This window comes from Carassius carassius, chromosome 30 (genome assembly GCF_963082965.1).
Source record: "Carassius carassius chromosome 30, fCarCar2.1, whole genome shotgun sequence".
Lineage (NCBI taxonomy): Eukaryota > Metazoa > Chordata > Actinopteri > Cypriniformes > Cyprinidae > Carassius > Carassius carassius.
This window is the reverse complement of record NC_081784.1, coordinates 8,276,920-8,304,763: the sequence shown is the minus strand read 5'-3', so window position 1 is coordinate 8,304,763 and position 27,844 is coordinate 8,276,920. Positions and strand designations below refer to the sequence as shown.

General features: G+C 42.3%; 1 protein-coding gene across 1 annotated transcript in view; it reads right to left on the bottom strand.

Annotated features, from left to right (window-relative positions):
• The window catches only part of LOC132110538 (protein SLX4IP-like), a 55,691-nt gene that overhangs the window by 7,375 nt on the left and 20,472 nt on the right, over positions 1–27,844 (bottom strand). The window contains exons 5-6 of the mRNA XM_059517232.1: positions 3,658–3,735; positions 2,487–2,575 (exon numbers count right to left, since the gene is read on the bottom strand). Coding sequence (XP_059373215.1) covers positions 2,487–2,575; positions 3,658–3,735 — 167 coding nt within the window. The remainder of the gene's footprint in view (positions 1–2,486; positions 2,576–3,657; positions 3,736–27,844) is intronic.

Sequence of the window (27,844 nt, the reverse complement as noted above, 5' to 3'; positions counted from 1 at the left end):
CCCAAACTTTTAAACAGTAGTGTAAAGTATGATGTATGACCAAATACAGACCCAATTTACACTAAGGACACTCTGCTAGGACACCTTCTTGAGGTGTTTCACAGAGTGCATTAAAAGGAAAAGGAAGAGACGTCTGTTGTCTCAGTTGTGACAACGTGATTCTGTGCTGACTGTGCACCCGCATCGCTTCTTTGCTACGCAACAGTGAAGGATCCTTCCCGCTCTACCCACTTCAGACCACACCACAGGATGTGAATCACTCAAGGGACCGTTAATCTCGTTTTGACAGGGGATACAAGTCACCTTCTAGGGTTTAAACTGGATACTTTGCACATAGTACCTACCACATATCTTTTTCACACTCTCTCTTGCTCCAAGAAAACACCCATTATATCACAGTTCACTGTCAGAGTGTAACCTTATGACCTCTGGATAGGTGTTATGGAAACCCTGTGCGGCTGATATAAACTGTATTTTGCAAACTGGGCACTAAATCAAATGGAAGGGCCACAGACAAATTCCCATACTGCGTCAAAACATGTGGCGTCATTCAGGCTCTCACTGTCAAGCTCTGTGGTGAGAGAAACTCACCATAAACATATGACAACACTGGAAGAACAAATTCACTGAGCCATTATCATTTTCAAATTGAAATCTGCATAGTATGTGACTCATACAGCTGAGCCGCATTTCTTATTAAGATTCATAACTTTCCTGGCTAACTAAAAAGAAAAATTAAAAAAAGAAAGAAACTGTAGAAAAAGGCTCCCAGTGACAAATTAGAGCGGAGCAATTGAAATAATTGTTTTGTCATGAGAGAAACTCCAGCTCACTCTCCTGATGCACTTTCTTTCAATCTCCCAAATAACAAGAGCACCACCGCAGGCTCCTGCTAACCCTTCATCACAGCATATACAAGCACAGAGAACCACATCCTGATGAGGGGAATGCAAAAACAAGGGCCCTGCATCCCTGAACTGAAAAAGCAGTTACACAATGTGAACTTTTCACTTTCGAACTGGATAACATCACTCAAATTATTACGATTCTTGCTTTCATTGAAAGCCAAAGCAATGCAGGAAAAAAGGGCTGAAATAAAATGTCTCAAAGAAAAGCAATGGCAAATGATTCAACCTGAAAAAGTACTGACATCAATAGCAGGACAGATGGGAGACTGTCTTCATCCTTGATGTCCACCCAAGGTGGGTGGCTTGGTGAACATTTTCCAGGATTCTATTAGAACATAGAGTAGGATCAACCAAGAGGCTCTCAGGGAAGAAGTGTACATGAAAAGATTTGAAGAAGATCTGAGTTTGCCGGAGACACAATAGATGAGAACTCTGGACTCACAGTAGGAAGTCTGATCAAGGATGCTTTAACTTGGACATTCATGGCTCCAGAGATCCTACCACTGAGTATCCTGTTGAACAAAATAACAGTCTTCATACCCACACACAACCGTTGCCATAAAAGTGGAGTAAGCGTAAGAGGGCATGTGTGTGAGCCAAGTAAAACTGTGGTCTTGTTTCCAAAGCAAAAAACACATAGTGTACCAGTGATGCAACTCATGATTTCAGAATACAAATCCTGCATTCAATTTCCTACTGTAGCTTCAAGATGAATAATTCTATAATATGTACAAAACTACATTTATTCTAAATTAATTTAGTGCACTGCCTGAATGACCTGACAACAAATCAGTCTTAAAAGGTATTGCGTGAACATTAAAGAAATATTTCACCCAGAAAATAATATTCTGCCATCTTTTACTCCTGTTGTTCCAAAACAAAACGACTTTGTGAAATAAAGACAGAAAGACAGACAGATAGATAGATAGACAGATAGACAGATAGATAGATAGATAGATAGATAGATAGATAGATAGATAGATAGATAGATAGATAGATAGATAGATATGGTATTTAAAATCAAATATGATTGTATGTGCATTTTATAAATGAGGGCCCAAGGCTCCACATCTTAAGCCAAAGGCATTTAGTGGTCCACCTCAGAGAGCAGTATAGAGTAAAAAGTCTCACCATTAAGTCACTTCCAACTACTCTTTTGCCGCCCCATAATAAGCAAGAGGGGAGAACCAAACACATAGGAATTAACTACACGAGTCCAGAACCCACTTCATAGCATTTGCAGAGAAGGGGAAACAGCATACATTAAGACACAAGTACTTAATTTTCTTACATTCTTTATACATTATATAAAGAGCTGGAGAACTAGTCATCATTACTGAAGTCAAGCCAACAGACTGTCCACAGATTAAAATCAGTTTGCCCCTTTAAAGATCTTCATTACGGTTAGATACATTTGTTAACTCATAGTGTAGCAGACTATTATTAAAGAGGGTCACCCTGACTGTAGTTTACTGTAACTAAATCTATTTAAGCAGGCTGTAGCTTGGCAAGCTAGTTTCAAAGTAGCTTCTCCAGCACTGATTATAAACATTATTTTATAACATAAGGGGCTCTTACCACATCCAGGTTCAGATTTCCAATGGGAAGTGCAGAATTCTCTGGAGGACTGGCACACACCACAACACGCTCAGGAAACACACGCAACTCTGTGAAGGTTAAAAAAAAACTAAACAACTGTAGCTAAAGTGAGGAAACCATTTAGTACAATATTATATGCAGTACATTTTCCTTCTGAAACAAAGGGTGAAATGGGAGAGGAGACAAAAATATGCATGTGTTCACATAAAATTCTCAGAGATGTCTACAGTAAAAATAAAAAAATGGGAGTTGATCCACTAAAATGAGCTTACACGAGCATCAACAGCTTAAAATGACCTCAATGCCCTCTTCATGGGAAATGTTGAGAAAGCTTTATTTGTTGTTTTTAACAAAATGGCTAAGCTGCCACAAAGCTGAATGCTAACTTGTCCCCACTGCCCCTTAGTCAATAAAGTTTCAAATGTGTAACTCGATATAACTAAAACAAACCACATTGTTTGATGTATTCTGGTTTAGTTCCTTCAAACTTGGCCAAGTTTAGCTTGAAAAATGAAGGCCAAGCTAACGGTTGGTGAGTTACTTTTCCTTCTTTTAGTTTTTTCTAGATCACTTAAAATAATCTATACAGGACTTTTTAGTCTGTATGTTAAACATAAATAATGTTCAATGATGACTGCAATTCCCTTCAGAGTCTGACATGCTTTATCTCTAAAGATACAGTGAAGCTTTCGTCTGAACTTGTTTACTATGATAAGCAAACCACATTTTCCCACTGAGCGGTCATCAAGCCAGGCTCGGGTGGACTTGGCTGTAGTCTAAAATATTTTTTGAGCTCTGCCTCTATTAGTTTTGCATTCGTCTCTAACTGTATAGGCTCATATAATGGGTTGATTCTTCAAATAACTTTTTTTTTAAAGATCTGTTTACATCTGATTGAAACTGCAAGTTCTAATAAAATGCATTCAGAATCATGTTCTGAGTTGCCAACTAAGTAAACATATTTCAGTCCACTTTTTCCAAAATAAAAATGATCCAGACAGTGACCTCTAACTGAGCCTGACAGCTGTATGAACTAATAACAACAACACAGGTGCTTCTAATTCAATCATCCGTTTCATGAGTCAACTTAATATGGAAAGAAATACTCAAACCAGTCGTCTTTAATCAATGAGAAGAGGAAATAAACTACCTCTGTAGTGCTGCCTGACAATGCATCTCAGGTTGACATGTCGTTTCATGAAGTGCACTGCCAGGCGAACATTCCCACCTGCAAAAGAAAACACGCAAAATGTTTTTTATGTAGCAAATCTATTAACACTTAGAAAACCTCTACTGGTAATATGGAAATAGCAAGGACTTGTCAGAGTAAGTTAATCATAAGACAATCACATTTAAGACGGCCTGTTAAATTAAACAAATCTTCATTTACGCATGAGGAAACATTTTTCTATGGAAATTTATTTTAATGCAAATCAGCACTGCATTAATGAAAGTCTGTGACACATCTATTGAACATGGACGTTATCAATTGTACGTGGCCATGCAAAAGGCCAGAACAAAGGCTACCAATGTCTGCCAAATATGACAACACACAAAGGCAGTTTAGTGTCTGAAGCATTTAAGCAAATAAGAAAGAAGCCGAATAGTTCAGGCATGAACATAAGCTATGCCGGGGCTTCTAGGCCTTTGAAGTCCACTGTAACAAGACTGACAGAATGCTGAAACTATTTACAGCCTCTAATGGTGAGAGAGTTTTATGAATTCATGCTCCACTCCTTTGAGAAATGCATGTAATGTGCCACTTTGCCTGTAAATCCTGTATTTTAGAATGCAAAAATCTCTAAATACTGGCCGAGCAGCTGAAAATTTGCTCTGAAGACTTACTAATTGTGCATTAAATGATTTTAATGCACAACGTGGAGACCAAGAACCACCTGACGAGAAAATCTCTCTCTCTCTCTCTCTTCTATGTGTCTGAGCGATGAGTGATGTATATGTGTTGTGCATCAAGTTAAAGCAGCGCATTAATATAGAACAATGATTAAACTGACTTGGAACTACCAGTGCATTAAACATTGTAATGCATACCTGCCAATCAATCAGAATCGAGAATTCAGACAAACCATGGTATAATCAATTGTGATTGCTCAATTGCTGCATTCTGAGGCTTAATAATTTAGTGTGCAACTGCCAGACTGTATAGTGGATCACACTGTGCTAGTGCCTCTTGTGCATTCATCAATTTGTTTTTTTCACAATATAAATTAATTTTTCAACTGAACATTTATTAAGTGGAATAAGGTACAGCAGGTAGTTATCACAAAATAAACCCCTTCAATATGATAAAAGACCAGATCACTCTGTCAGCATATATTTTGCAGCAATAAGATGACAGGTGAATAAATGAAGATTCATTGTAAAATTTCTGTTTGCACAATTATGTTCACACAATGGAAGAAGTGAATAAATAGGGTGTATACAGAGGCCAATCAAACCGCTGAAATACACAAACCAAGATTAGTTTGTGACGCATTTGCTCATCAACATTCTTCATGAAGAATCAGAACTGCAAAAGCATACTGGATATTACCAACAAATATTTTCAAGTTAAAAATAAACTCATACTCTTTCAGAAACAGGATATTTTCACACTAGAGCTTCTGTTGTGGACTCAAGTCAGTTTAACATTAGTCAGAAAATTAGTTTTCTAATCTGAGACTATTAAGCACTATATTATGCAATTTCAGTTCACATAATATAATCAATATAATAAAAAAATATATATACAGTGGTGTGAAAAAGTGTCCTGATTTCAAATTTTTTGCATGTTTTTCACACTTTTATGTTTCAGATCATCAAACTAATTTAAATATTAGTCAAAGATAACACAAGCAAACACAACATGTCGTTTTTAAATGAAAGTTTTTATTATTAAGGGAAAACAAAATCCAAAACTACATGGCCCTGTGTGAAGAAGTGTTTGCCCCCGTTAAAACTGTGGTTTATCACACCTGAGTAAAATTTCTCTTACCACACCTAGGCCTGATCACTGCCCCACCTGTTCGCATTCAAGAAATCTCTTAAATGGGACCTTCCTGAAGTAGTGAAGTAGACCAAAAGATCCTCAAAAGTTAGACATCATGTCGAGATCCAAAGAAATTCAGAAACAATTGAGAAAGAAAGTAAATGAGATCTATCAGTCAGCGAACCAGAGTGAGAGCCATTATACGCAAATGGCAAAAACATGGAACAGTGGAGAACCATCCCAGGAGTGGCCGGCCGACCAAAATTACCCCAAGAGCACAGTGACGACTCATCCAAGAAGTCACAAAAGACCCCACAACAACATCCAAAGAAATGCAGGCCTCACTTGCCTCAGTTAAGGTCAGTGTTCATGCCGCCACCATAAGAAAGAGACTGGATAAAAATGGTCTGCATGGCAAAGTTCCAAGATGAAAACCTCTGCTGAGCAAAAAGAACATAAAGGCTCATCTCAGTTTTGACAAAAAACATCTTGATGATCCCCAAGACTTTTGGTAAAATACTCTGTGGACTGACAAGACAAAAGTTTAACTTTTTGAAAGGTGTTTGTCCCATTACGTCTGGTGTAAAAGTAACACCGCATTTCAGAAAAAGAACATCATACCAACATTAAAATATGGTGGTAGTGTGATGGTCTGGGGCTGTTTTGCTGCTTCAGGACCTGGAAGACTTGCTGTGATAAATGGAACCATGAATTCTGCTGTTTACCAAAAAATCCTGAAGGAGAATGTCCGGAGTGGCCTAGTCAAAGTCCTGACCTGAATCCTATTGAGATGCTGTGGCATGACCTTAAAAAGGTGGTTCATTATCGCAAACTAGGGCTGTGCGATAAATTGAAATAAATCGATTAAATCGAAATAAAATCACGATTTGAGTGTGGGCGATTTCTAAATCGCTTTATAGCACGATTTTCCGCAGCCCCGACCTCCCGCAGTATGTTATCTGAACCAATCAGGATGCAGCGCACCTAAGTGGAGCGCGAGAATATGCCTAACTCCAGGTTTACACACACTGTCCGTGATGCATAGCCTTTTTTTTTCGAGCCCATGTTAACGAATCAGAACGTTCAAACTGCACACGGTAAAAAGATGAGAACAGAAAAGGTTATAAATAGAAAGGTGCGAAAAGATTTAACATCTTGTGTATGAGCACAGAGAGAGTTGTGAGTGCACAGGACACAGGTTGAGTGAGAGGTGACACGTTGTAAGGCAGCGTGTATCTGAGCCTTATACAGTCTATAATCCGAGCACGCGCTTCTGGTTTTGTTAACAGAGCAAAGGAAATCTGCGTGCGAGCTTGCATTATTTTAATGTGCTTTCGCGTTACAATAATGCGCTCTCTTTGCTGCTTCTGAACCGCGTACACGTAACTTACTGTATACACACTGCAGACGGAGTACGTGTGAACCTTGGGCAATAAATATATTGGGAAAAACATATAACACCTGAGGCACCGCTACAGTGAGCTTTATGACCAATGCATGGCAAAAAAAGAACCTTCCCTGAACACGGGTTTTATTTTATTTTTTTATTATAATTTTTTGCCATATGTCTAGATTTTGTTTGACATCTTTACTTAGTGATTATTTTGACTTAAGTCTGTTCTAGAGACATGTTACAACTTTTTGATAAAGATCTCATTGGTTTTCTTTTGGAAATATGTTTCAAATTTATACTGAATGCATTTATGAGTGTAAAGCATGCCTGTGTGTGTCAAAATCGTGATTAAAATCGAAATCGCAAATTTGATCAAAAAATCGTGATAGTTTTTTTTTTTTACCATATCGCACAGCCCTATCGCAAACGCTTGATTGCAGTTATTGCTGCTAAGGGTGCCCCAACCAGTTATTAGGTTTAGGGGGCAAGCACTTTTTCACACAGAGCCATGTAGTTTTGGATTTTGTTTTCCCTTAATAATAAAAACCTTCATTTAAAAACTGCATGTTGTGTTAACTTTGCATTATCTTTTACAAATATTTACATTTTTTTGATGATCCGAAACATTAAAGTGTCACAAACATACAAAAAAAAAAATAAGAAATCAGGAAGGGGGCCAACACTTTTTCACACCACTATACAGTCGTTGCCAAAAGTTTTGAGAATTACATAAATATTAGTTTTCAAAAAGTTTGCTGCTTAACTGCTTTTAGATCTTTGTTTCAGTTGTTTCTGTGATGTACTGAAATATAATTACAAGCACTTCATATGTTTCAAAGGCTTTTATCGACAATTACATGACATTTATGCAAAGAGTCAGTATTTGCAGTGTTTGCCCTTCTTTTTCAGGACCTCTGCAATTCGACTGGGCATGGTCTCAATCAACTTCTGGGCCAAATCCTGACTGATAGCAACCCATTCTTTCATAATCACTTCTTGGAGTTTGTCAGAATTAGTGGGTTTTTGTTTGTCCACCCGCCTCTTGAGGATTGTTGGAAGAAGTTGCTGTTGGAGGGTGTTTTGGTACCATTCTTTATTCATGGCTGTGTTTTTGGGCAGAATTGTGAGTGAGCCCACTCCCTTGGATGAGAAGTAACCCCACACATGAATGGTGTCAGGATGCTTTACTGTTGGCATGACACAGGACTGATGGTAGCGCTCACCTTTTCTTCTCCGGACAAGCCTTTTTCCAGATGCCCCAAACAATCGGAAAGGGGCTTCATCAGAGAATATGACTTTGCCCCAGTCCTCAGCAGTACATTCACTATACTTTCTGTAGAAGATCAATCTGTCCCTGATGTTTTTTTTTTGGAGAGAAGTGGCTTATTTGCTGCCCTTCTTGACACCAGGCCATCTTCCAAAAGTCTTCGCCTCACTGTGCGTGCAGATGTGCTCACACCTGCCTGCTGCCATTCCTGAGCAAGCTCTGCACTGGTGGCACTCCGATCCCGCAGCTGAATCCTCTTTAGGAGACGATCCTGGTGCTTGCTGGACTTTCTTGGACGCCCTGAAGCCTTCTTTACAAGAATTGAACCTCTTTCCTTGAAGTTCTTGATGATCCTATAAATTGTTAATTAAGGTGCAATCTTAGTAGCCACAATATCCTTGCCTGTGAAGCCATTTTTATGCAACGCAATGATGGCAGCATGCGTTTCTTTGCAGGTCACCATGGTTAACAATGGAAGAACAATGATTTCAAGCATCACCCTCCTTTTAACATGTCAAGTCTGCCATTCTAACCCAATCAGCCTGACATAATGATCTCCAGCCTTGTGCTCGTCAACATTCTCACCTGAGTTAACAAGACGATTACTGAAATGATCTCAGCAGGTCCTTTAATGACAGCAATGAAATGCAGTGGAAAGGTTTTTTTGGGATTAAGTTAATTGTCATGGCAAAGAAGGACTATGCAATTCATCTGATCACTCTTCATAACATTCTGGAGTATATGCAAATTGCTATTATAAAAACTTAAGCAGCAACTTTTCCAATTTCCAATATTTATGTAATTCTCAAAACTTTTGGCCACGACTGTATATATATATATATATATATATATATATATATATATATATATCTATATATATATATATATATATATGTAATCCATTTAACGAAATATTTGATTTGCGAAGTCTAAACCATAGGTAATGAAAAAGATGAGCATATATATTTAATTATATGTGTAAAAAAATTGATTAAGAATTTATATATATATATATATATATTTAATTATCAATTTAATATTTGCAATAATTTATTATCATAAAGCAATTCAGCAATAATTTCACGGTGTGTCTGTGAAACATTGAGGTACCTTAGTAGAAGTTTTGTGTGCACTTGAACATTATGGCAACGTACAACACAAAGTACCTCACATAGGAAACACTTCTTGCACAAAATAAATTCAAGCATTTTCAAGGGCCTGTATCTATTAGTCTCGCGTACCCAGACCTTCAGACTGACAGCTGAAGGTCTGGAATCCATGGTAGCTTTCTTTGGCCAAGATGTCATGTCAAGACCGATATGTCAAACAACCAAGCATAGTTCGCTTCGTTCAGCGGCACGTTTCGGGGCAAGGAAATGTCGCCACAATAACAAACCGGTGTGTAAAACTGTTGGACGTATTTTAAAGATTCTGTGCTGCAAACTTTAAATATTTTACATACTTTTGGGAATCCAGCGTTTAGTTGATCCTGATAAACGCTCATCGTCACAGCTGTAAACATGATGGCTTTCTTCTTTTGTGAGGGGGTTTGGCAGCACAGCAACTTTGTTTCCAGGCAGAACGTTAAAGAACACGACAGACACGTCTCCCGGAAATCCTCTATAATTCAACCAATCTGATGACGACTTCGAAGCTCCTGAAGTATTTCTAATTTTGTGTGCTGTATGCATCAGACGTTCAGCCAACAGTTCGTGAGTGTGACATCTAAGGCTGAGACTATGTATCTATGTATGTTTATTTTCAAAAACTTTCTAGGGCCTTGAACTATTTTAATGTTTTTTAGATTCAAAAACTTTCAAGGATTTCAAGGACCCGTGGGAACCCTGTATAAAGCATTCGTTATGTCAACATTATATAGCTGTAACTATGTAACATTTTGTAGTTGCCAGAGCAACCGTACCCATTCACTGTTAACATGCCAAGAAAACAAGTTCATTAAAACTTCCTTGTGTTGAAGCAACGACACAACCATTCTGTTTTAATTTAAGAGACAGTGGGCAAAGGAAGAATCCAGCCTAAATCTGTTTGTCATTGTCTAAGGAATGCAAGATCTACTGAAGGGCACTGTTGCTTAATCTAGGAGGAATTTGTCGGAAATAGAGGGGGCCTGGTGAACACGCTACATATCTGCTTGTGCAGCTGTAAACAAAAAAACAGGCATGGGAATCCATCAGCTCTCACTCCGTGCCCTAAATAGACCCCTCTCTGCCCGTCTGTGAGAGACTGCCCTAGGCTGCCACAGGACCGTAAAATACACACAAAATGGATCGGGCTACTATCTAATGACCTCAAGTGCTTGAGCATATTGGTTCAGATCATAAAAACCAGACAGGAAAATAAACTCAGCTTGGGCACTTTAAAATAGCCTAACCCTTACATCAAGCATTTGTCTGTCTTCAAGGTGCGTTTTAGATGTGTCAAATGAGCAGAAATGCATTAGAGAAGACAGGTTTACCAGCTGATGTCATTGCAGACCCTGCTAACAGCTAGCTAGGTCCTCAAACAAGGGCTTCTGCAGGTAATGATATGCAATTACAGTGTCTGCCAGCCACAAAACTGTCATCAACACCCCCTGTATGTGATTGATGGATCTGCCTCCTACTTTCTTCTGCTTCACAGGTAGTGCTTAACAGCAGCTCCTCTTTAGTCGTTTTATTTACAATGCCTTTTTCCTCTATCAGCAGTCAAAACTAACTGTGCTATAGAAACAATGGTACAATCAGTCTGTAAAGAAAGATGTTCAAGTTAATTATTATTAAAGGACATTTTAAAACAGCCACAGGACTAACCAAAGTGCTGAACATTAAAATCAAACCATAAACACATAAAACAGAAAGAATAAAACATATGAATTTGACCATAATACAATGTAATAAGATGGGAATGGGATATTAATTAAAAAAAAAAAAAGTAAGAAAGAAGATACATTAAGACTCAGCACCAAACTTCCTACAAAATAAATTCCATTCAAGATTCAGATATTGATAGAAACAACAAATTTAACAGACAAACAGCATTTATTACACCCCAAACTCGTCACTGTATCCAAGATACAAAATAATTATTATAAATGTTATTTTATCCCACCTACGAGAATAATTGGCTATAGCAAGCATCTTGTGTGAAACCCCGGTGAGCCTGCCAAACAGGCTCCCAATGTTGATATTCATGTCAATGTTCCCGGCGACTGGTGCTCATTTTTGCTCGAGGGAAGTGATACAAGACTAGTGGGAACTGCAACACTTAGCTTCACAGAACTGTTCATTCTAAGCAATGCAGGTTAATATGAATCAGATGCTCCCTCAGGTGTTCCTCCCCATCACAAAGAATCAACCGAGGAGGATTTCGATATCAGATTTATATGCTTTTGAGAAAGCTTGGACCTTGAAGCACTCAAGGGAGAAAGGCAACACCGGCAGAGAGATCAAGATGGCACATGGAACCCAACCAACTTCAATGAGGGTGAAATAAAGCACGTGTGGACAGTATCGGCATCTTATCTTTCCTGCTCCTAATCATCTGAGTATGCAACAGCTGTCCCAAAAGCTTAGGAGAGTTATGGGAAAATAAAATTCTGTCAAAACATGAGTCCCTCTGTTGAGCATCAAGAGCCTAGGGCATGTTCTTTCCCTTTTTAACTTTAATGTGGATGGATAGAACAAACAACAGAGTGATAATCTGCAAATTTCAGGAGATAAAGAAATGGGCATCTTTCCTGTATGCTTCAAAACCTTCAATTTAGTCTGTTTTCATTCATGTCCATCCCAACTTAGACTGACCCATCCTCCCGAGTCCTTGCTGAAAAAAAAGTTTAACAGCAATCATTTCCTCTTTTCCTTCACTTCAAAGATGCAATTCCCAAGACAAGGCCAACAAGTCTTGCTCTAGAACCACAAAAAGGCTCGTCATGAGAAATCAGCTGTTGGTTGAAAAAAAAAAAAAAAAACATTTGCAGCTCCAGTTCTTCTGGCACAGGCCGGCACTCTAAATGTACATTTTTGTGCATTTTAGCAGTTTAAGCACATCCAAGGCAACCCTTCTTAAGGGAAAGAATATAATGGAGTTATCTAGATGAAGACTGTTGTTTACAGAAGCGATTCTCAACTGTTTTTGATTCAAGACCCAGATTTAACAAGTGGTGACTCAACACTGTATCAGGATTGCTTATCGAGTAAAAGTAAACAAATGTGCCCATAAAATTAAACACTGAAATTTGTCATTTCAGTGTGAGAGAGTTTTAGGCTGGTAGAGAGAACTGTACAAATATTTTAATGCCTTGCCTTTATTTGGATTTCTGTGGTGTACTCTAAAGTTTTGCTGCAAATTCTGCTGATTTGTCACCAAGATAATGTTATCTAGCTAGCTGACATTAATGAGGTTTAGTCAAATTTGGTGGGTGGGGGGGGGGGGGGGGGGGTTAATGACAATTTTGGCTGCATCAGTAAGACGGCTGAGCATGAAATACAAACTGATGACGCTTTGCATGATTTTCCAGCCAAATCTTCCTACAGAGTATCGTTAAACATTAAAATGGGGCATCTAGGGGCAGCTGTGGCCAAATGGTTAGAGAGTTGGACTTGTAACCAGAAGGTTGCAGGTTCGAATTAATGAACAGCACTCTCTTCCACCCTCAGTACCCATGGCTGAAGTGCCTTTGAGCAAGGCACTGAACTCCTAATTGCTCCCCAGGTGCAGGAAAAAAAATTTAGCTGCCCACTGCTCCGTGTGTTCACGATGTATGTGTGTGTTCCCTATTCACTGCTGTGTGCACTTGGATGGGTTAAATGCAGAGCACCAATTCCGAGTATGGGTTACCATACTTGGCAAATGCCACAACTTTTACTTTTTCACTTAAAAGAAAAAAGGAAGAAAACATTACATTTTCTTTTTGTAAAGATAAAAATGTTTGCACAAAATCAGAGCATGACCACTAGACCCACCAGATGCTGCAGGTGGCAAGAGAAGACGATTGAGATGCCCTCTGAGAAAAAACGTTCCAACACTGACTCCACATGGCAACACAACATCACAACATATGTCTTTCCACTGGTTTTGTTGACACTATTCCAAGGCAGAAATACATACAGTATATTTCTGCCGGAGCTTTTACCACTTCCCGGGAAAACAACAGAAAGAACGAAAAGTCAACAAACCAGAAGAATGTAAAGAGGAATGTTAAATAAAATGGAAGAGCGGGGTGAGAGATCCCTTGTCTCCAACTAGAGGCATACTTTCCACTGATTCACAGTTCAAAGATGAACACAAGCTATAAAAACCTCATCAACTCTAAACAAATGGAGAGCACAGACAGCTCAACATGTGAAAAAATAATAATCATCTCTCAGCACCACAGTCCAGATCTCGACAAGCCAACGAGGTTGTACAATCTAAACACATTGAGCTCTAAAAACAGACAACATCAGATATGATTTCTGGTGGTAAAACCGGGTAAGATCCATGATATCTGAGCACATTGCTACTGGATGATTCTGAAGTGATCTCACAGATGTGAAAACCGGGGACAGTGGGTGTCTAGTTGACGGAGTTGGAATCTGTAGAAATATTTTTTCTTGACCCCCACTTTGATGTGAATGATCACTCTCTAAAAGCTTGTCCTATGCTCTTATTGGGTCAGGGTGGGGCTCCCAGGCGAATGTGTGCAAGTGTGTAAGTGTTTCACGGGGGTCACCACATGGAAGGGCCGAGCGGGGTTTTCCTGGAAGCACATCACACCCGTCTGTGTAACTGTAGCCTGGGCCGAGCAGGCAGTGTGTCTTATCACTCTGTTCAATGTCCACCTGAAACAATATTTGCACATGAGTGTTCAATTTAACATTTGGGTGACCCCTTCAGCATGGTTATGAAATGCTGCAATGTGGCCCAACAGGAGGATGCAACACATGATCAAAAGGAGAACTTTAAAGATAAGTAAATGGACTAAGGTACCTTCAGAAACCTCCTTCTTTAAGGTCATTGCACGAATATTAACAATTTTTGGACTTTAAAAAATAAATATGACCTCACATTACTGTATGTCAACCGCATTTACAGATTGCCTCCGAAATATTCATCAGTCATAAAAAAATTCAGATTGGGTTAGATGTTTCGTGTTTTTCGCATCCGTGGCAAGCATTTTGATAGGTGTTTTGACAGTTCAGAGCCACCGAACAAGCGAACACCAAAATCCAGAATGGTGATGGTCAAGTTCATCCACTTCGTCTCACAGCACAAAGCAATGTATATAGATCCTTGCACACTGAGTTCACAGAAATTGGTGGTCTTCTTTTTAATATGTGGCTCTAGTATCGCTAGCAAAGCACCGAACTGAGTCACTGACTCTCCATCCTCTCTATATCTCAGAACTGGATGGACCCAATATTTCCTTTCTTTTTCTTTTTTTAAGAAGTGAGAGGACAACAAAATCATCCTCAACGCTTGAAGACTCCATTTAGTAGGCCTACTGTTGTTAATTTTTTCGCAAAGGATTTATTAATATATATCAGACTCAATATGTAAGGTTTCTGTGCGTGACGAAGTTGTAGGATTTTGAGTAAAAAAAAAATGCACACGAACATTTTGGACTCAGTGTGCAGAGACTTTTAGTCGTACTAAACAAGCTTCACAAAAAGACAAAACCTAGACCAAACACTTAAACAGTGACATTTACTGACCAAATTCCCATGACACATCAAAAAGATCAAGACAATGAAATTGAAGACTCCACCTCTTTTCCACAGAGATGTTGCCTTTAATTAGGGTTCCCTTAGCTAATTGGCAACACCTGCACAATAAACGTATATGACATCACCATGGCTATGAAAACAGATGAGAAAATTTTATGAATAAACACCAACACAGCATTCTTGAATGAAACATTACAATGACTGCATCTAAAATCACATACTTCAATACTATATAGAAAAATAGCAAGTGAACAGAGTAGTATGTACAAATTCCCAGTATTCATTAAACAGTCGGCAAAAAGTGCCCAGATGACCTAATATTTCTGGTGAGATTCTGAAGTGTGCATTCAGTGGATATTATACTATCCTTTGAGACCATGGTAGAGGACTTGTGAATGGCAGTTAAGTGATGCAACTGATGCAGGTAGGTCACATGACAATGACAACATGATGAATGTAGTATGTCTGGATTACATCTAGGGATGGGACGATAACCGGTTTTATTGATAACCGTGATAAAATGTGCTGAAGGTTAGTAATATCGTTTAAAAATGAATTATCATTAAAACCGTGTTTGATTATCGCGGTTTTAATAACTCACTATTAAATCATGTCCAGCCAGCAACAGTCTGACGCAAGCGCAGCGCACAATGTTTTTTTTGTTTTTTTTCGAGAAGGAATGGCGAAAGTCAGTGACTTTTCTATGCTTTTCTATGCTTCTACACTTTTCATTCAAGGAAATGCCACAGAATTTAATCTTTCTTTAAATTAAGTGCATAGAGTTGCTTGTTTTATTAGTTGTTTGTTGATTATTAAATATAAAACTTGCTGAAATGTTTTCAGTGTGAGCATCAACTATTTTTGAACACTTTCATCTCGTTTCAACAAAACCGTGATAATATTGATAATCGTGATAATTTTAGTCACTATAATCGTGATATTAAATTTTCATACCGTCCCATCCCTAATTACATCCATACTATATAGAACATCCTTTTTTACAGTTTGTGCCTACTCACAGAATATGTGATTTCAGATGCAGCTAATGCAGTGACTTTCATCATTATTCTAGTCTTCGGTGTCACATGATCCTTCATAAATCATTCTAATATGATTTGGTGCTCAAGAAATAGATCTTATCTTTATCAATGGTGAAAGCAAATTTGCTACTTAATATTTTTTGTGGAAATCAGAATTTTTTTCAGGACACAACAGAAAGTTGTGAGTTATAGAGCCCTAAAGTTACAGGGCTCTATAATACACCCGGCGCAATGCAGTGCAAGTGTGTTTGCTATTTTCAGTCCGGCGCATTTCTATTTTAAGGAGCTGAAAATAGACTGCGCCATAGACCAACTTAAACCTGGTCTAAAGTCATTAAGAGAATAGGGACAATCCGTTTATACCATACGGCCGGGCTCGCCAACCGTTTTTCCGTCGTTAAAATAGTAAAAGTGGATTTGGACACGCCCTGAGTGCACCTGCACCGTGCGCTTTACACTTTGCGATTAGATCGTTAAAATAGGGCCCACAATCTTTTGTCACAATCTTTTGACACATTATAAATGTCATAACTGTTACATATGCACTACAGTCTATAAATGTAATGCATATTTTATGAATAAAAGTATTATAAATGTATACAAAAATTTAACTGACCCCAAACTTTTGTATAATAGTGAATATATGATCCAGAAAAGTCAGGGGAAAAATGTCTAAATCAATAATGAAGGTACACCAGGCAATGCATCAAGAAATTTAGATTTAGTAACTAAATTTGACAAAGGTCGGTCAAAATAAAAGAGAAGCACTTTGAAAAAATACGAGGTGTGACGCTTCTGAACTCCTCACCACCAATCTAACCTGCACCTGCTCTTACTGCACTGGTCACAGTACTTTACATATATGTATTGCATCGCATGTATCAGAATTAGGCTATTTGCTCGCACGAACAGCTCGGTTTCATCTCGAAAATGTGTTCAGTCTTTGCGCTTGCCAAATTCCGCCATGTAAATAGCAAATCCGACATGGCACAAGCGCAACTGGCTCTTAAAGGGAATGGAAGATGAGACTCTGATTGGTTTATTGCACATTATGCCCAAAAAACACCCATTACTCATTAAGAGAATAGGGACAACCCGTTTAGACCATGGGCCCGGGCGTGCCAACCGTTTTTCCGTCATTAAAATAAAAGTGTATTTGGACACGCCCTGAGTGCTTTACATATATTATAGGGATGTCCCGATCAGGTTTTTTTGTCCTCGAGTCCGAGTCCGAGTCATTTGATTTTGAGTATCTGCCGATACCGAGTCCCGATCCGATACTTCTATAATACATAAAAAAAGAATAAAGAAGAGCGAAAATACAGATCCAGGATCTTCAATAAATTACATTTTGAAATATATTCAAATATAAAACAGCTATTTTAAATAGGCTAGTAAAAATATTTCAAAATCTTACTGTTTTGCTGTACTTTGGATCAAATAAATGCAGGCTTGGTGAATAGAAGGGACTTCTTAAAAAAAAAAAAAAAAAAAAAACCTTAACAAGCTTACTGTTCAAAAACTTCTGACTGGTAGTATAGGCAACTTTATTTTTTCTCTAATTTCTAGCTTTTAATTGGCTTAGAAATCTATAAATGCTGGACAATAACAAATAATAATGATTTGTTTATATACTACAAACACTGTTTATCACATAATAATGCAGAATAGTTTCTATACTGTAATAAATAGCACTGCATTGTTCATACTTTATTTATCACCTGCTGGAGATGACTTGAACAATTTATTGTCGTGATCGTATATTAATGTCTTCATGTTTGCATAAGTTTCTGTTTTCCTGTGAGCACCACAGTATAGCTGGACGCTTTTGTCCATATTAGGAATATCCTGATATCAGCGCGAGAGCGTGCTCCGGCTTCGAGTATGAATGAAACACACACTGCATGAGAGTTTAGCGCTCTGTGATGTTCATCTCGCTGTATCCTGGGTCCGAATGAAATATCAGGTCATGCGCAAACTATCATATCTCTTTGAGTTTGAATCTATATTTATTCACACCAGCTCTTGAAAACAAAGTGATGTCATGCCGCACGCGTTGCTGTTTCTGTGTGGAGTCAAAAGGGTCTAACTCTGTGCCACCGCATAACAAAAGATGTGTTAAAAATTAATGAGAATATATATATATATCCGAGTCCTGATCGGGAGGTAACGTCCGATTCCGATCGAGTCTGAAACCACGCGATCGGGCCCGATTTCCGATCACGTAATCGGATCTGGACATCCCTAATATATTACATATATGCGCTTTATATAAATGCATCATCATTAATTCACAATGTACTAATTAAGCTTTCAATGTGATTTAAACTTTAAAAGTACATTAAAATAGAAAAAACACAAAGTTATTCAACATGAAAAGCAATAGATATGTAGTAACTAAGTCATTTCATCAGATAACTGCGGTTTGCAGGGCTGCGGGACACAGGACAGACAGACTATTCATTCCTACAACTTGTTATTTTGTTCCTACGACTTATTAATTTGTGACAATTGTCCATGTTTCATTAATTTTGTTCCCTAAATAACCCATGATTTAACTGAAATAAGGGAACAAATTAATAAATCGAACAAATTCTTAATTCATGAAATCTTTAATTTCCCTTCCCATGTTTACCACACACAGTAAGAGATGCGATTAAAAGTGAAAGATAAAATAAACCTGCAAAATTAGAGGGTTAGACTGTGAAGATTTAAGAAAAGAAAACCAGAACAAAGCCACATTAATGAAGGCTATATCTCGAACGGGGTGCATCCAGAGGCATGGTCACGATCTAACATTTTCCTAACCCTGCGAAAAAGTTTTTTCTCATATGAAGAGGATCATCTTTTCTGTCTATGTGCGAATGTGTAAGTAGTTTATTGGGACAATAAAGCCTAAAAGCCCTCCTTACACCTACCCTAACCCTACCCAAAACTTTATTTTCAACTTTTTGATTATTTCCTTAATTTTTATTGAAAATAAATGCCTTTCCACCGTGATATGATATTTGAAAAGGGAGAAAAAAAAGTTAGGCAAAAGGTGGGTTTGAAAAAAAGCATGCGTTTTACCATCTACGCAACTGAAACTGCTGTTTTATGAGCGATTTTTGTATTGTTGACTACACCGATCACATGTAGGTGGAATTACATTATAAATAACATTCAAATACATTGCGAATATCGAAACATTTGGATTTGTGCCAAATGAGACATGAGCAGCAATCTCCAAATAAATCTAGCCAAACCCGCGCTCGCTCGTCCTCGTCTGCACGCACACACTGTCACGATATAATGCACTGCATGTCGGATTTTTAAAAACAAATAGGCTAGGCCAACTGGAACACAAAAATTCAAAATCTGACATTTTCTAGAACAGAATCCAGCATGATCAAATTAATGTGAGAACGTACTCGGTTACTAAACGTAACCTCGGTTCTCTCTAGAAGAGCGAACGAGTACTGTGTCTTAGCTAAGACGCTACGGGAAAAGTCTCTTTTCACGAAATACTGAAGCAAAAAATTATCCTTAATTTTGTATTTTTGTAAAGCGCATTTGCAGCAGTACACAGCCATAGGCGAGACGGCTCGTTCGCTCATTGGCTTGTTCTGCGGCAACTGCACAGCCTATCGAGCGTGGGCTGATGCAACATCAGACCAATAAGGGCGCTTCGCGCCCTTCTTGCCACTTCCCGCCGAAACGGGTGTGGTCCAACCTATAAAAGGAGCTCGAAAAGGCTGACTCACCTGATTTATTTCATCGCCGAAGCGAACCAGAGTGAATCGTGCGCACGGCAGAGAACGCAGTACTCGTTCGCTCTTCTAGAGAGAACCGAGGTTACGTTTAGTAACCGAGTACGTTCTCTTACGAGAGCTCTCTCGTACTGCGTCTTAGCTAAGACGCTACGGGAACCCAATGTAAAACGCCGTGCGCGCAGGGATCACACACCAATAAACCTGAAGCAACGCCCAGGATTTACAGTGCACAGTCACCTGAGGGACTCACAGAGAGTCCAGGACAGAAAAGGGAAAAAGCCCTCCGTCCCATATCTAGCAGCATCCGTAGATGCGGCAATATGACGTCACACAGCCGAGGCAAGGCCTGACCAATGTGGCAATGCGGGTCTTACGCAATACTGCCCATATAACAGTCGGCAGCGCATAGCGCTCGTGAACTCAGAATTCCCCTCAGGGCCCTGATTCGCCTATACCGACAGCAGCCTTGCTTGCAAGGCGGGAACCTCCAGGTTATAGAACCTGATAAATGTAGACGGCGAGGCCCAACCTGCCGCCATACATATATCCTGCAAGGAGATCCCAGTAGACCACGCCCACGACGAGGCGATGCCTCTTGTGGAGTGTGCTCTGACGCCCAACGGGCACTGAAGGCCCCTGGAAGCGTAAGCTAATGCTATGGCGTCAACTATCCATCTGGATAGAGTCTGTCTCAAAACAGCCATTCCCTTGGAACGCCCACCGAACGAGACAAATAGCTGCTCCGTCTGCCGAAAGGCAGCAGAGCGAGACACATAAGCTCTTAAAACCCTGACAGGGCAAAGAAGACTCGAGTCTCCATCCTCCCCTGACACCGGCAGGGCAGACAGGGCAATAACCTGAGCCCGAAACGGTGTGTTGAGGGATTTCGGCACATAACCGTGCCTAGGTTTGAGTATGACTCTTGAGTCATTGGGCCCAAACTCCAAGCACGACTGGCTCACCGAGAGCGCGTGCAAATCACCCACACGCTTCACAGAAGCGAGAGCCAACAAGAATACTGTCTTGAACGACAGATGCTGAAGGCTAATCGATTGGATAGGCTTGAAAGGGGGACCTTTCAAGGCCTCCAAAACCGCCGCGAGGTCCCAAATAGGGACTGACGGAGGTCTGGGAGGATTCAGCCTCCTAGCTCCTCTGAGGAACCGGATGACTAAATCATTCCTTCCTATTGACTGACCGGACGCCGTTTCAGAAAACGCCGCGATGGCAGCCACATAAACTTTGAGCGTGGATGGGGCTCTGCCCTTATCCAACAGCTCCTGAAGGAAGGAGAGGACCTCCGTCACCTCACAACTAAGGGGTGAATAACCTCGAGCTGTGCACCAGCTGGAGAACACCGACCACTTCGAGGCATACAGACGTCGTGTCGACGGAGCTCTAGCCTGAGTGATGGTATTTAGCACTCCCACTGCGAGATCAGCGGGTAACCATTGAGTGCCCATACATAGAGGGACCACAACTCCGGTTGAGGGTGCCAAATCGAGCCCCTGGCCTGCGAGAGGAGGTCTCTCCTCAACGGTACCGACCACAGGGCGACATCTGCTAACTGCATCAAATCTGGGAACCATGGTTGGTTCTTCCAAAGAGGTGCTACAAGCAGTATTGAACATCTCGTTTCTCTCACCCGTTCTATCACCTGCGGAAGGAGGGAGACGGGAGGGAACGCATAAAGCGGGCAGCACGGCCATCTCCGTGACAGCGCGCTTTCGTTCTTGGAAAAGAACGCGGGGCAGTGAGCGTTTTCGTGGGACGCAAAGAGGTCCACCTCCGCCATGCCAAATCTCTCCCACAACAGCCGGACTGTTTGCGGGTGTAGAGACCATTCGCCCGTAGGAACATTGCCTCTGGACAGCCTGTCTGGACCCAGATTCTGCAGTCCAGGCACATGCACTGCTCTCAGCGAGCGCACGTTGCGCTGAGCCCAAATCAGGAGGCGTTCCGTCAGCCTGCACAGGTTTCGGGACCCGAGACCGACCTGGCGATTTATGTAGGACACCACGGACATGTTGTCCGAACGGACTATGACGTGGTGATCCTTGATATGGGGACAAAAGCGCGTCAGCGCGTTCTCCACTGCCAGCATTTCCAGGCAGTTGATATGATGGAGCTTTTCCCGTTCTGACCATAGGCCAAAGGACGGTCTGCCTTCGAGCAGCGCTCCCCATCCCGAAGTGGAGGCGTCCGTCGACACCATTTTCACACTCGGGGAAGTCCCCAGGCTTACACCTGATCGGTACCAGCCGTTCGCTGTCCAAGGTGCTAGAGCCGCAACACAGCTCTGATCGACCTTGAAATGCAGCCGGCCAGACGCCCACGCTCTGCGCGGCACCCGAGCCTTCAGCCAGAACTGCAGGGGGCGCATGCGGAGCAGGCCCAGCCGCAGAACCGGAGATGCTGAGGCCATGAAACCCAGCATCTTTTGACAGTGTTTGAGCGACACAGTCGCGCCACAGCGGAAAGAACTCGCTGCACGCTGAATGCCCATCGCGCGCTGTGGTGACAGCCGCGCCGTCATGGAACACGAGTTCAGAACTATACCCAGAAACAGGATCGTCTGACTGGGGTTCAGCGAACTCTTCACCCAATTGACACTGAGGCCGAGCTTCTCGAGGTGATCGAGTAAAACGGCTCTGTGGTCCATGAGCTCTGCTCATGATCGGGCCAGAACCAGCCAGTCGTCCAAATAATTCAGCACTCGTGTGCCTCTAAGTCTAAGAGGAGCGAGCGCTGCATCCATGCACCTCGTAAACGTACGAGGAGCTACGGACAAGCCGAATGGCAGGACTGCAAACTGGTATGCCTGGCCCTCGAAGGCGAATCTCAAATATCGCCTGTGGTTTGACGCTATCTGTATTTGAAAATACGCGTCCTTCAGATCTATTGACATGAACCAGTCCCCTCTGCGAATCTGCGCGAGGAGCTTCCTGGTCGTGAGCATTTTGAAACTGCGTTTCATCAATGCCTGTTCAGCTGTCTTAGATCCAGTATGGGCCGGAGACCCCCGTCTCTCTTGGGCACCAGAAAGTATCTGCTGTACAGCCCCCCCTCGCTTTGAGACACAGGCTCTACAGCCCCTTTGCTCAACAGTTTTGATATTTCGGCCCGAAGTATGTGTGCTACTTCTGTTTTGACCGTAGTTTCGACGCGCGCTGAAAAGCACGGTGGGCGTCGAGAAAACTGTAGAGAGTAGCCTCTCTTTATAATGCCTAGCACCCAATCCGAAACCCCTGGAAGCACTGACCATGCATCTGCATGAATGGCTAAGGGCTGGATGCGAAACGCGCTCTGTTGACTGGGCAACGGCGGCGCTCGAGTGTGCTGCGCATCTGAGGCGGGGAGCGCGCTGATCACAGCGGGCAGATCGCTCTTCCTCGACCCCGTTCCGGCGCTTAACCGACTGGAGGGAGGCTGAGCGGGTCCCGTGGGACTCGATATATCTGCGAGTAACCGTGGGCTGCATGTGTGCACTTTTACCACTTTCAACTCGCTGTCTGCCTGTGCAGAATGTACGTGCACGGGCCTCGTTTTTACAGAAGCCCCGCGCCGTATGTGACATAGTGTATGTGGGCACTGGGAAGTGGGCACGTTTACTATGCGGCGCGCTCGACCGATCGGTGTCGATCTTATGTGCGCTAGCCCTGTGTGCAGGGCTGTGCTTACATGTGGAGATGGGCACTGGGTAGTGGGCATCGTCACTGCATTTATAGCACCATCGGCCGTGGCCGGACGAGCATGCACGGGTTTCGTTTTTACAGAAACCACATGACGCGTGTGACATAGTAATTGTGGGCACTGAGGGGTGGGCACGTTTACTATGCAGTGTGCGCGACCGACTTGAGTCGACATTATGGGCGCAGGCCCTGTGTGCAGGGCTGTGCTTACATGTGGAGATGGGCACTGAGGAGTGGGCATCGTCACTACATTTATAGCACCATCGGCCGTGGCCGGACGAACGTGCACGGGTTTCGTTTTTACAGAAACCACATGACGCGTGTGACATAGTGATTGTGGGCACTGAGGAGTGGGCACGTCTACTATGTAGTGCGCGTGATCGACTTGAGTCGCTTTTATAGGCGCGAGCCCTGTGTGAAGGGCTGTGCTTATATGCGGAGATGGGCACTGAGCAGTGGGCATCGTCACTACATGTATAGCACCATCGGCCGTGGCCGGGACACCAGAAATTACACCTTTTTCGGGAAATATCTGGGTAGCCGTGATGCAGGCAAGCGGGCAACCGTACAGGCTTGCGCATTGCAAACAACGCTGAAACAGTCACAATCTCTGGAAACTGAAACAGCGGTGCGCTTAGGTGAGAGCCCGGCCGCAGCGGAACTCGTACACCGGCGCTTCGATGAAGCAGCCATCGTGTGTAGTGCCGACGCAGCGTCATGCAGCATGCGTAGATGGCTTTCCCAGGATGGCTTCGGGGCTCCCGGCCTCACCGTAATCCTCTGCCGCGGTCCCCGCGGCGCGGGGCGACGGCCAGTAGAGCGAGAACGGGGGTCTCGAGCTGCGTTGCTGAAGCTGTTGTGATAACGGCTTTTGTGTGCAGGCAAGCGGGCAACTGTGCAGGCTTGCGCATTGCAGAAAACGCTGAGACAGTCACAATTCCTGGAACTGAAACAGCGGCGCGCTTGGGTGAGAGCTCGGCCACAGCGGAACTCGTACACCTGCGCTTCGATGAAGCAGCCATCGTTAGTAGTGCCGACGCAGCGTCACACAGGAGGCTTTAGATGGCAACACCGCTTTTGCCGCCGTCCAGCAGAGGGCTGACAAAGGTGCGTCGCTATCGCCTGTTCCACCGGCGGAAGTGAGTGGTAGTTCCTGTTTTTAGCATCATCAGTGTGGAGAATGCTAGTGAGACAGACGAACGAGTTCGTGCTGAATATGGAGCGTTCCAAGCCTTCGCCACCTCTTCGTGAAGCTCAGGAAGAAATGAGGCGGGCTTTGAGAAGTACGCTCATCCGAAAGGGAAATACCATCCAGCCGGGAACGAGAGGGGGGGGGCGCTGGTGCAAACCACTCGCGGCCGAGACTCATCGCGGCCAACACGAGCATTCGCCCCGGCTCCTTCTCGATGTCAGCTCGTCTGCTGGGCTTCTGAGCAGAAGGCGCGAGATCCTCGGAGCTGGGCGGGCAAACAGCGGGCGCTGCCCACCGGGAAGCGATGCAGGGGGGGCCGGTGAAGCAGGGCGAACCGGCGAGCTCGGTTGAGCTGAAGACGGTTCTGGAATCCGCTGGAAGCGATGCTTTTACGGCGCCTCAGCGCAGCGGAGAATGCAGGCTCAGAGAAAAAGGCCAGGCGAGTCCTCAGAGTCACCATGGCAACAGCTCGCAGTGGGGGCATCCGCCGTCAGCGAGCGAGCGCTGCATGATTTTCACCCAGGCAGGAGACACAGATGACGTACCGGTCTCCCTCGCTGAGTGGGGCTCTGACGAGCCGCAGGAAGGCATCTTAAAAAAGACGCGAGCTCTTTTACGAGTGTGTGTCGCAGGGCGAACACACACACACACATAAAGAACAGCTTGTATATAACAGGATTGAAAGGATATAGGCGCCGGATAGCGCAGCAGGAACAGCAATGGAAGGCGGCGATGCCAGCAGCTTCAGAATGGCTCGTCCTGCTGATGTGCTTTCTCAGACGGCGCCTGCTTCCTCCGTGATCCAGCGATGCGTGAGCTTCGCTGAAGAGATGAAAAATCAGGTGAGTCAGCCTTTTCGAGCTCCTTTTATAGGTTGGGCCACACCCGTTTCGGCGGGAAGTGGCAAGAAGGGCGCGAAGCGCCCTTATTGGTCTGATGTTGCATCAGCCCGCGCTCGATAGGCTGTGCAGTTGCCGCAGAACAAGCCAATGAGCGAACGAGCCGTCTCGCCTATGGCTGTGTACAGCTGCAAATGCGCTTTACAAAAATACAAAATTAAGGATAATTTTTTGCTTCAGTATTTCGTGAAAAGAGACTTTTCCCGTAGCGTCTTAGCTAAGACGCAGTACGAGAGAGCTCTCGTAAGAGAACCAGTGTGTTTTGCTGCATCAGCGCCGATGGATGCGGTTCACTCAATGAGCAGCGCAGTAACACACGCGCCACAGATACGCTTGGGATAATTTTATTTTAAATGCCATAATGTCAGTGGAAAACATTGCAATTGTGTTTTAAAATACAACAACGAGCACCACAAAACCATTTAAAGAGGCTCGTTCAGCGGTCTCCGTGCCAGAAATGTCAACAAAGTAAATGACCTCAAACGTATGGCGCGCTCTCTTCATTTTATCAAATGATCATAATCACATCTATTCATTTTATAATAATTCTACCAGCATTTTATTCATACTAAAACCCCATTAATTCAAGCGAGAAAGCGTTTGTGTGTGTGTGTGTGTGTGTGTGTGTGTGTGTGTGTGTGTGTGTGTGGCTTTTGCACATCCTGTCATGCCGGTGACTGCTGCCTGCAATAGATGCATTTTGCAGCATTATGGTTAACGATTAATCGATTAATTGATCATTAATTTAAAACGACAATCGATCATGGAATTAATCGATATTTTACATCCCTATTACATATAATCCCTACATGGCATTCATATTTATATTCCGTATATACTCTGCTCAATACTGTATATAGCAACTCTACTGTACATTCTGTATATCATAGCTTCACTTACTCTGCACTTGTATGTACTGTATATGAAACACTATATTCTTGCACTTCTGGTTAGATGCTAACTGCATTTCATTAGCTCTGTACATGTACTCTGCATAATGACAATAAAGTTTAATCAAATCTAATCCAATCTAATTAGACTACACTCAGAGGACCACTGAAAGAACAAGTAATTTGCTCAAAAATATTTAGAAAGGCTGTGTCGGGGGGGAAAAAAACATGTTTGATTCAAATCATATTGTATGTCAAAATTAAGACAAAAATGCCGGACTTTCGTATGGAAAAGTAGCCCTTTCTAAATTAGATAAATACAACCCGAATTCCGGAAAAGTTGGGACGTTTTTTAAATTTTAATAAAATGAAAACTAAAGGAATTTCAAATCACATGAGCCAATATTTTATTCACAATAGAACATAGATAACGTAGCAAATGTTTAAACTGAGAAATTTTACACTTTTATCCACTTAATTAGCTCATTTAAAATGTAATGCCTACTACAGGTCTCAAAAAAGTTGGCACGGGGGCAACAAATGGCTAAAAAAGCAAGCAGTTTTGAAAAGATTCAGCTGGGAGAACATCTAGTGATTAATTAAGTTAATTGATATCAGGTCTGTAACATGATTAGCTATAAAAGCTTTGTCTTAGAGAAGCAGAGTCTCTCAGAAGTAAAGATGGGCAGAGGCTCTCCAATCTGTGAAAGACTGCGTAAAAAAATTGTGGAAAACTTTAAAAACAATGTTCCTCAACGTCAAATTGCAAAGGCTTTGCAAATCTCATCGTCTACAGTGCATAACATCATCAAAAGATTCAGAGAAACTGGAGAAATCTCTTTGCGTAAGGGACAAGGCCGGAGACCTTTATTGGATGCCCGTGGTCTTCGGGCTCTCAGACGACACTGCATCACTCATCGGCATGATTGTGTCAATGACATTACTAAATGGGCCCAGGAATACTTTCAGAAACCACTGTCGGTAAACACAATCCGCCGTGCCATCAGCAGATGCCAACTAAAGCTCTATCATGCAAAAAGGAAGCCATATGTGAACATGGTCCAGAAGCGCCGTCGTGTCCTGTGGGCCAAGGCTCATTTAAAATGGACTATTTCAAAGTGGAATAGTGTTTTATGGTCAGACGAGTCCAAATTTGACATTCTTGTTGGAAATCACGGACGCCGTGTCCTCCGGGCTAAAGAGGAGGGAGACCTTCCAGCATGTTATCAGCGTTCAGTTCAAAAGCCAGCATCTCTGATGGTATGGGGGTGCATAAGGTATGGGCAGCTTGCATGTTTTGGAAGGCTCTGTGAATGCTGAAAGGTATATAAAGGTTTTAGAGCAACATATGCTTCCCTCCAAACAACGTCTATTTCAGGGAAGGCCTTGTTTATTTCAGCAGGACAATGCAAAACCACATACTGCAGCTATAACAACAGCATGGCTTCGTCGTAGAAGAGTCCGGGTGCTAACCTGGCCTGCCTGCAGTCCAGATCTTTCACCTATAGAGAACATTTGGCGC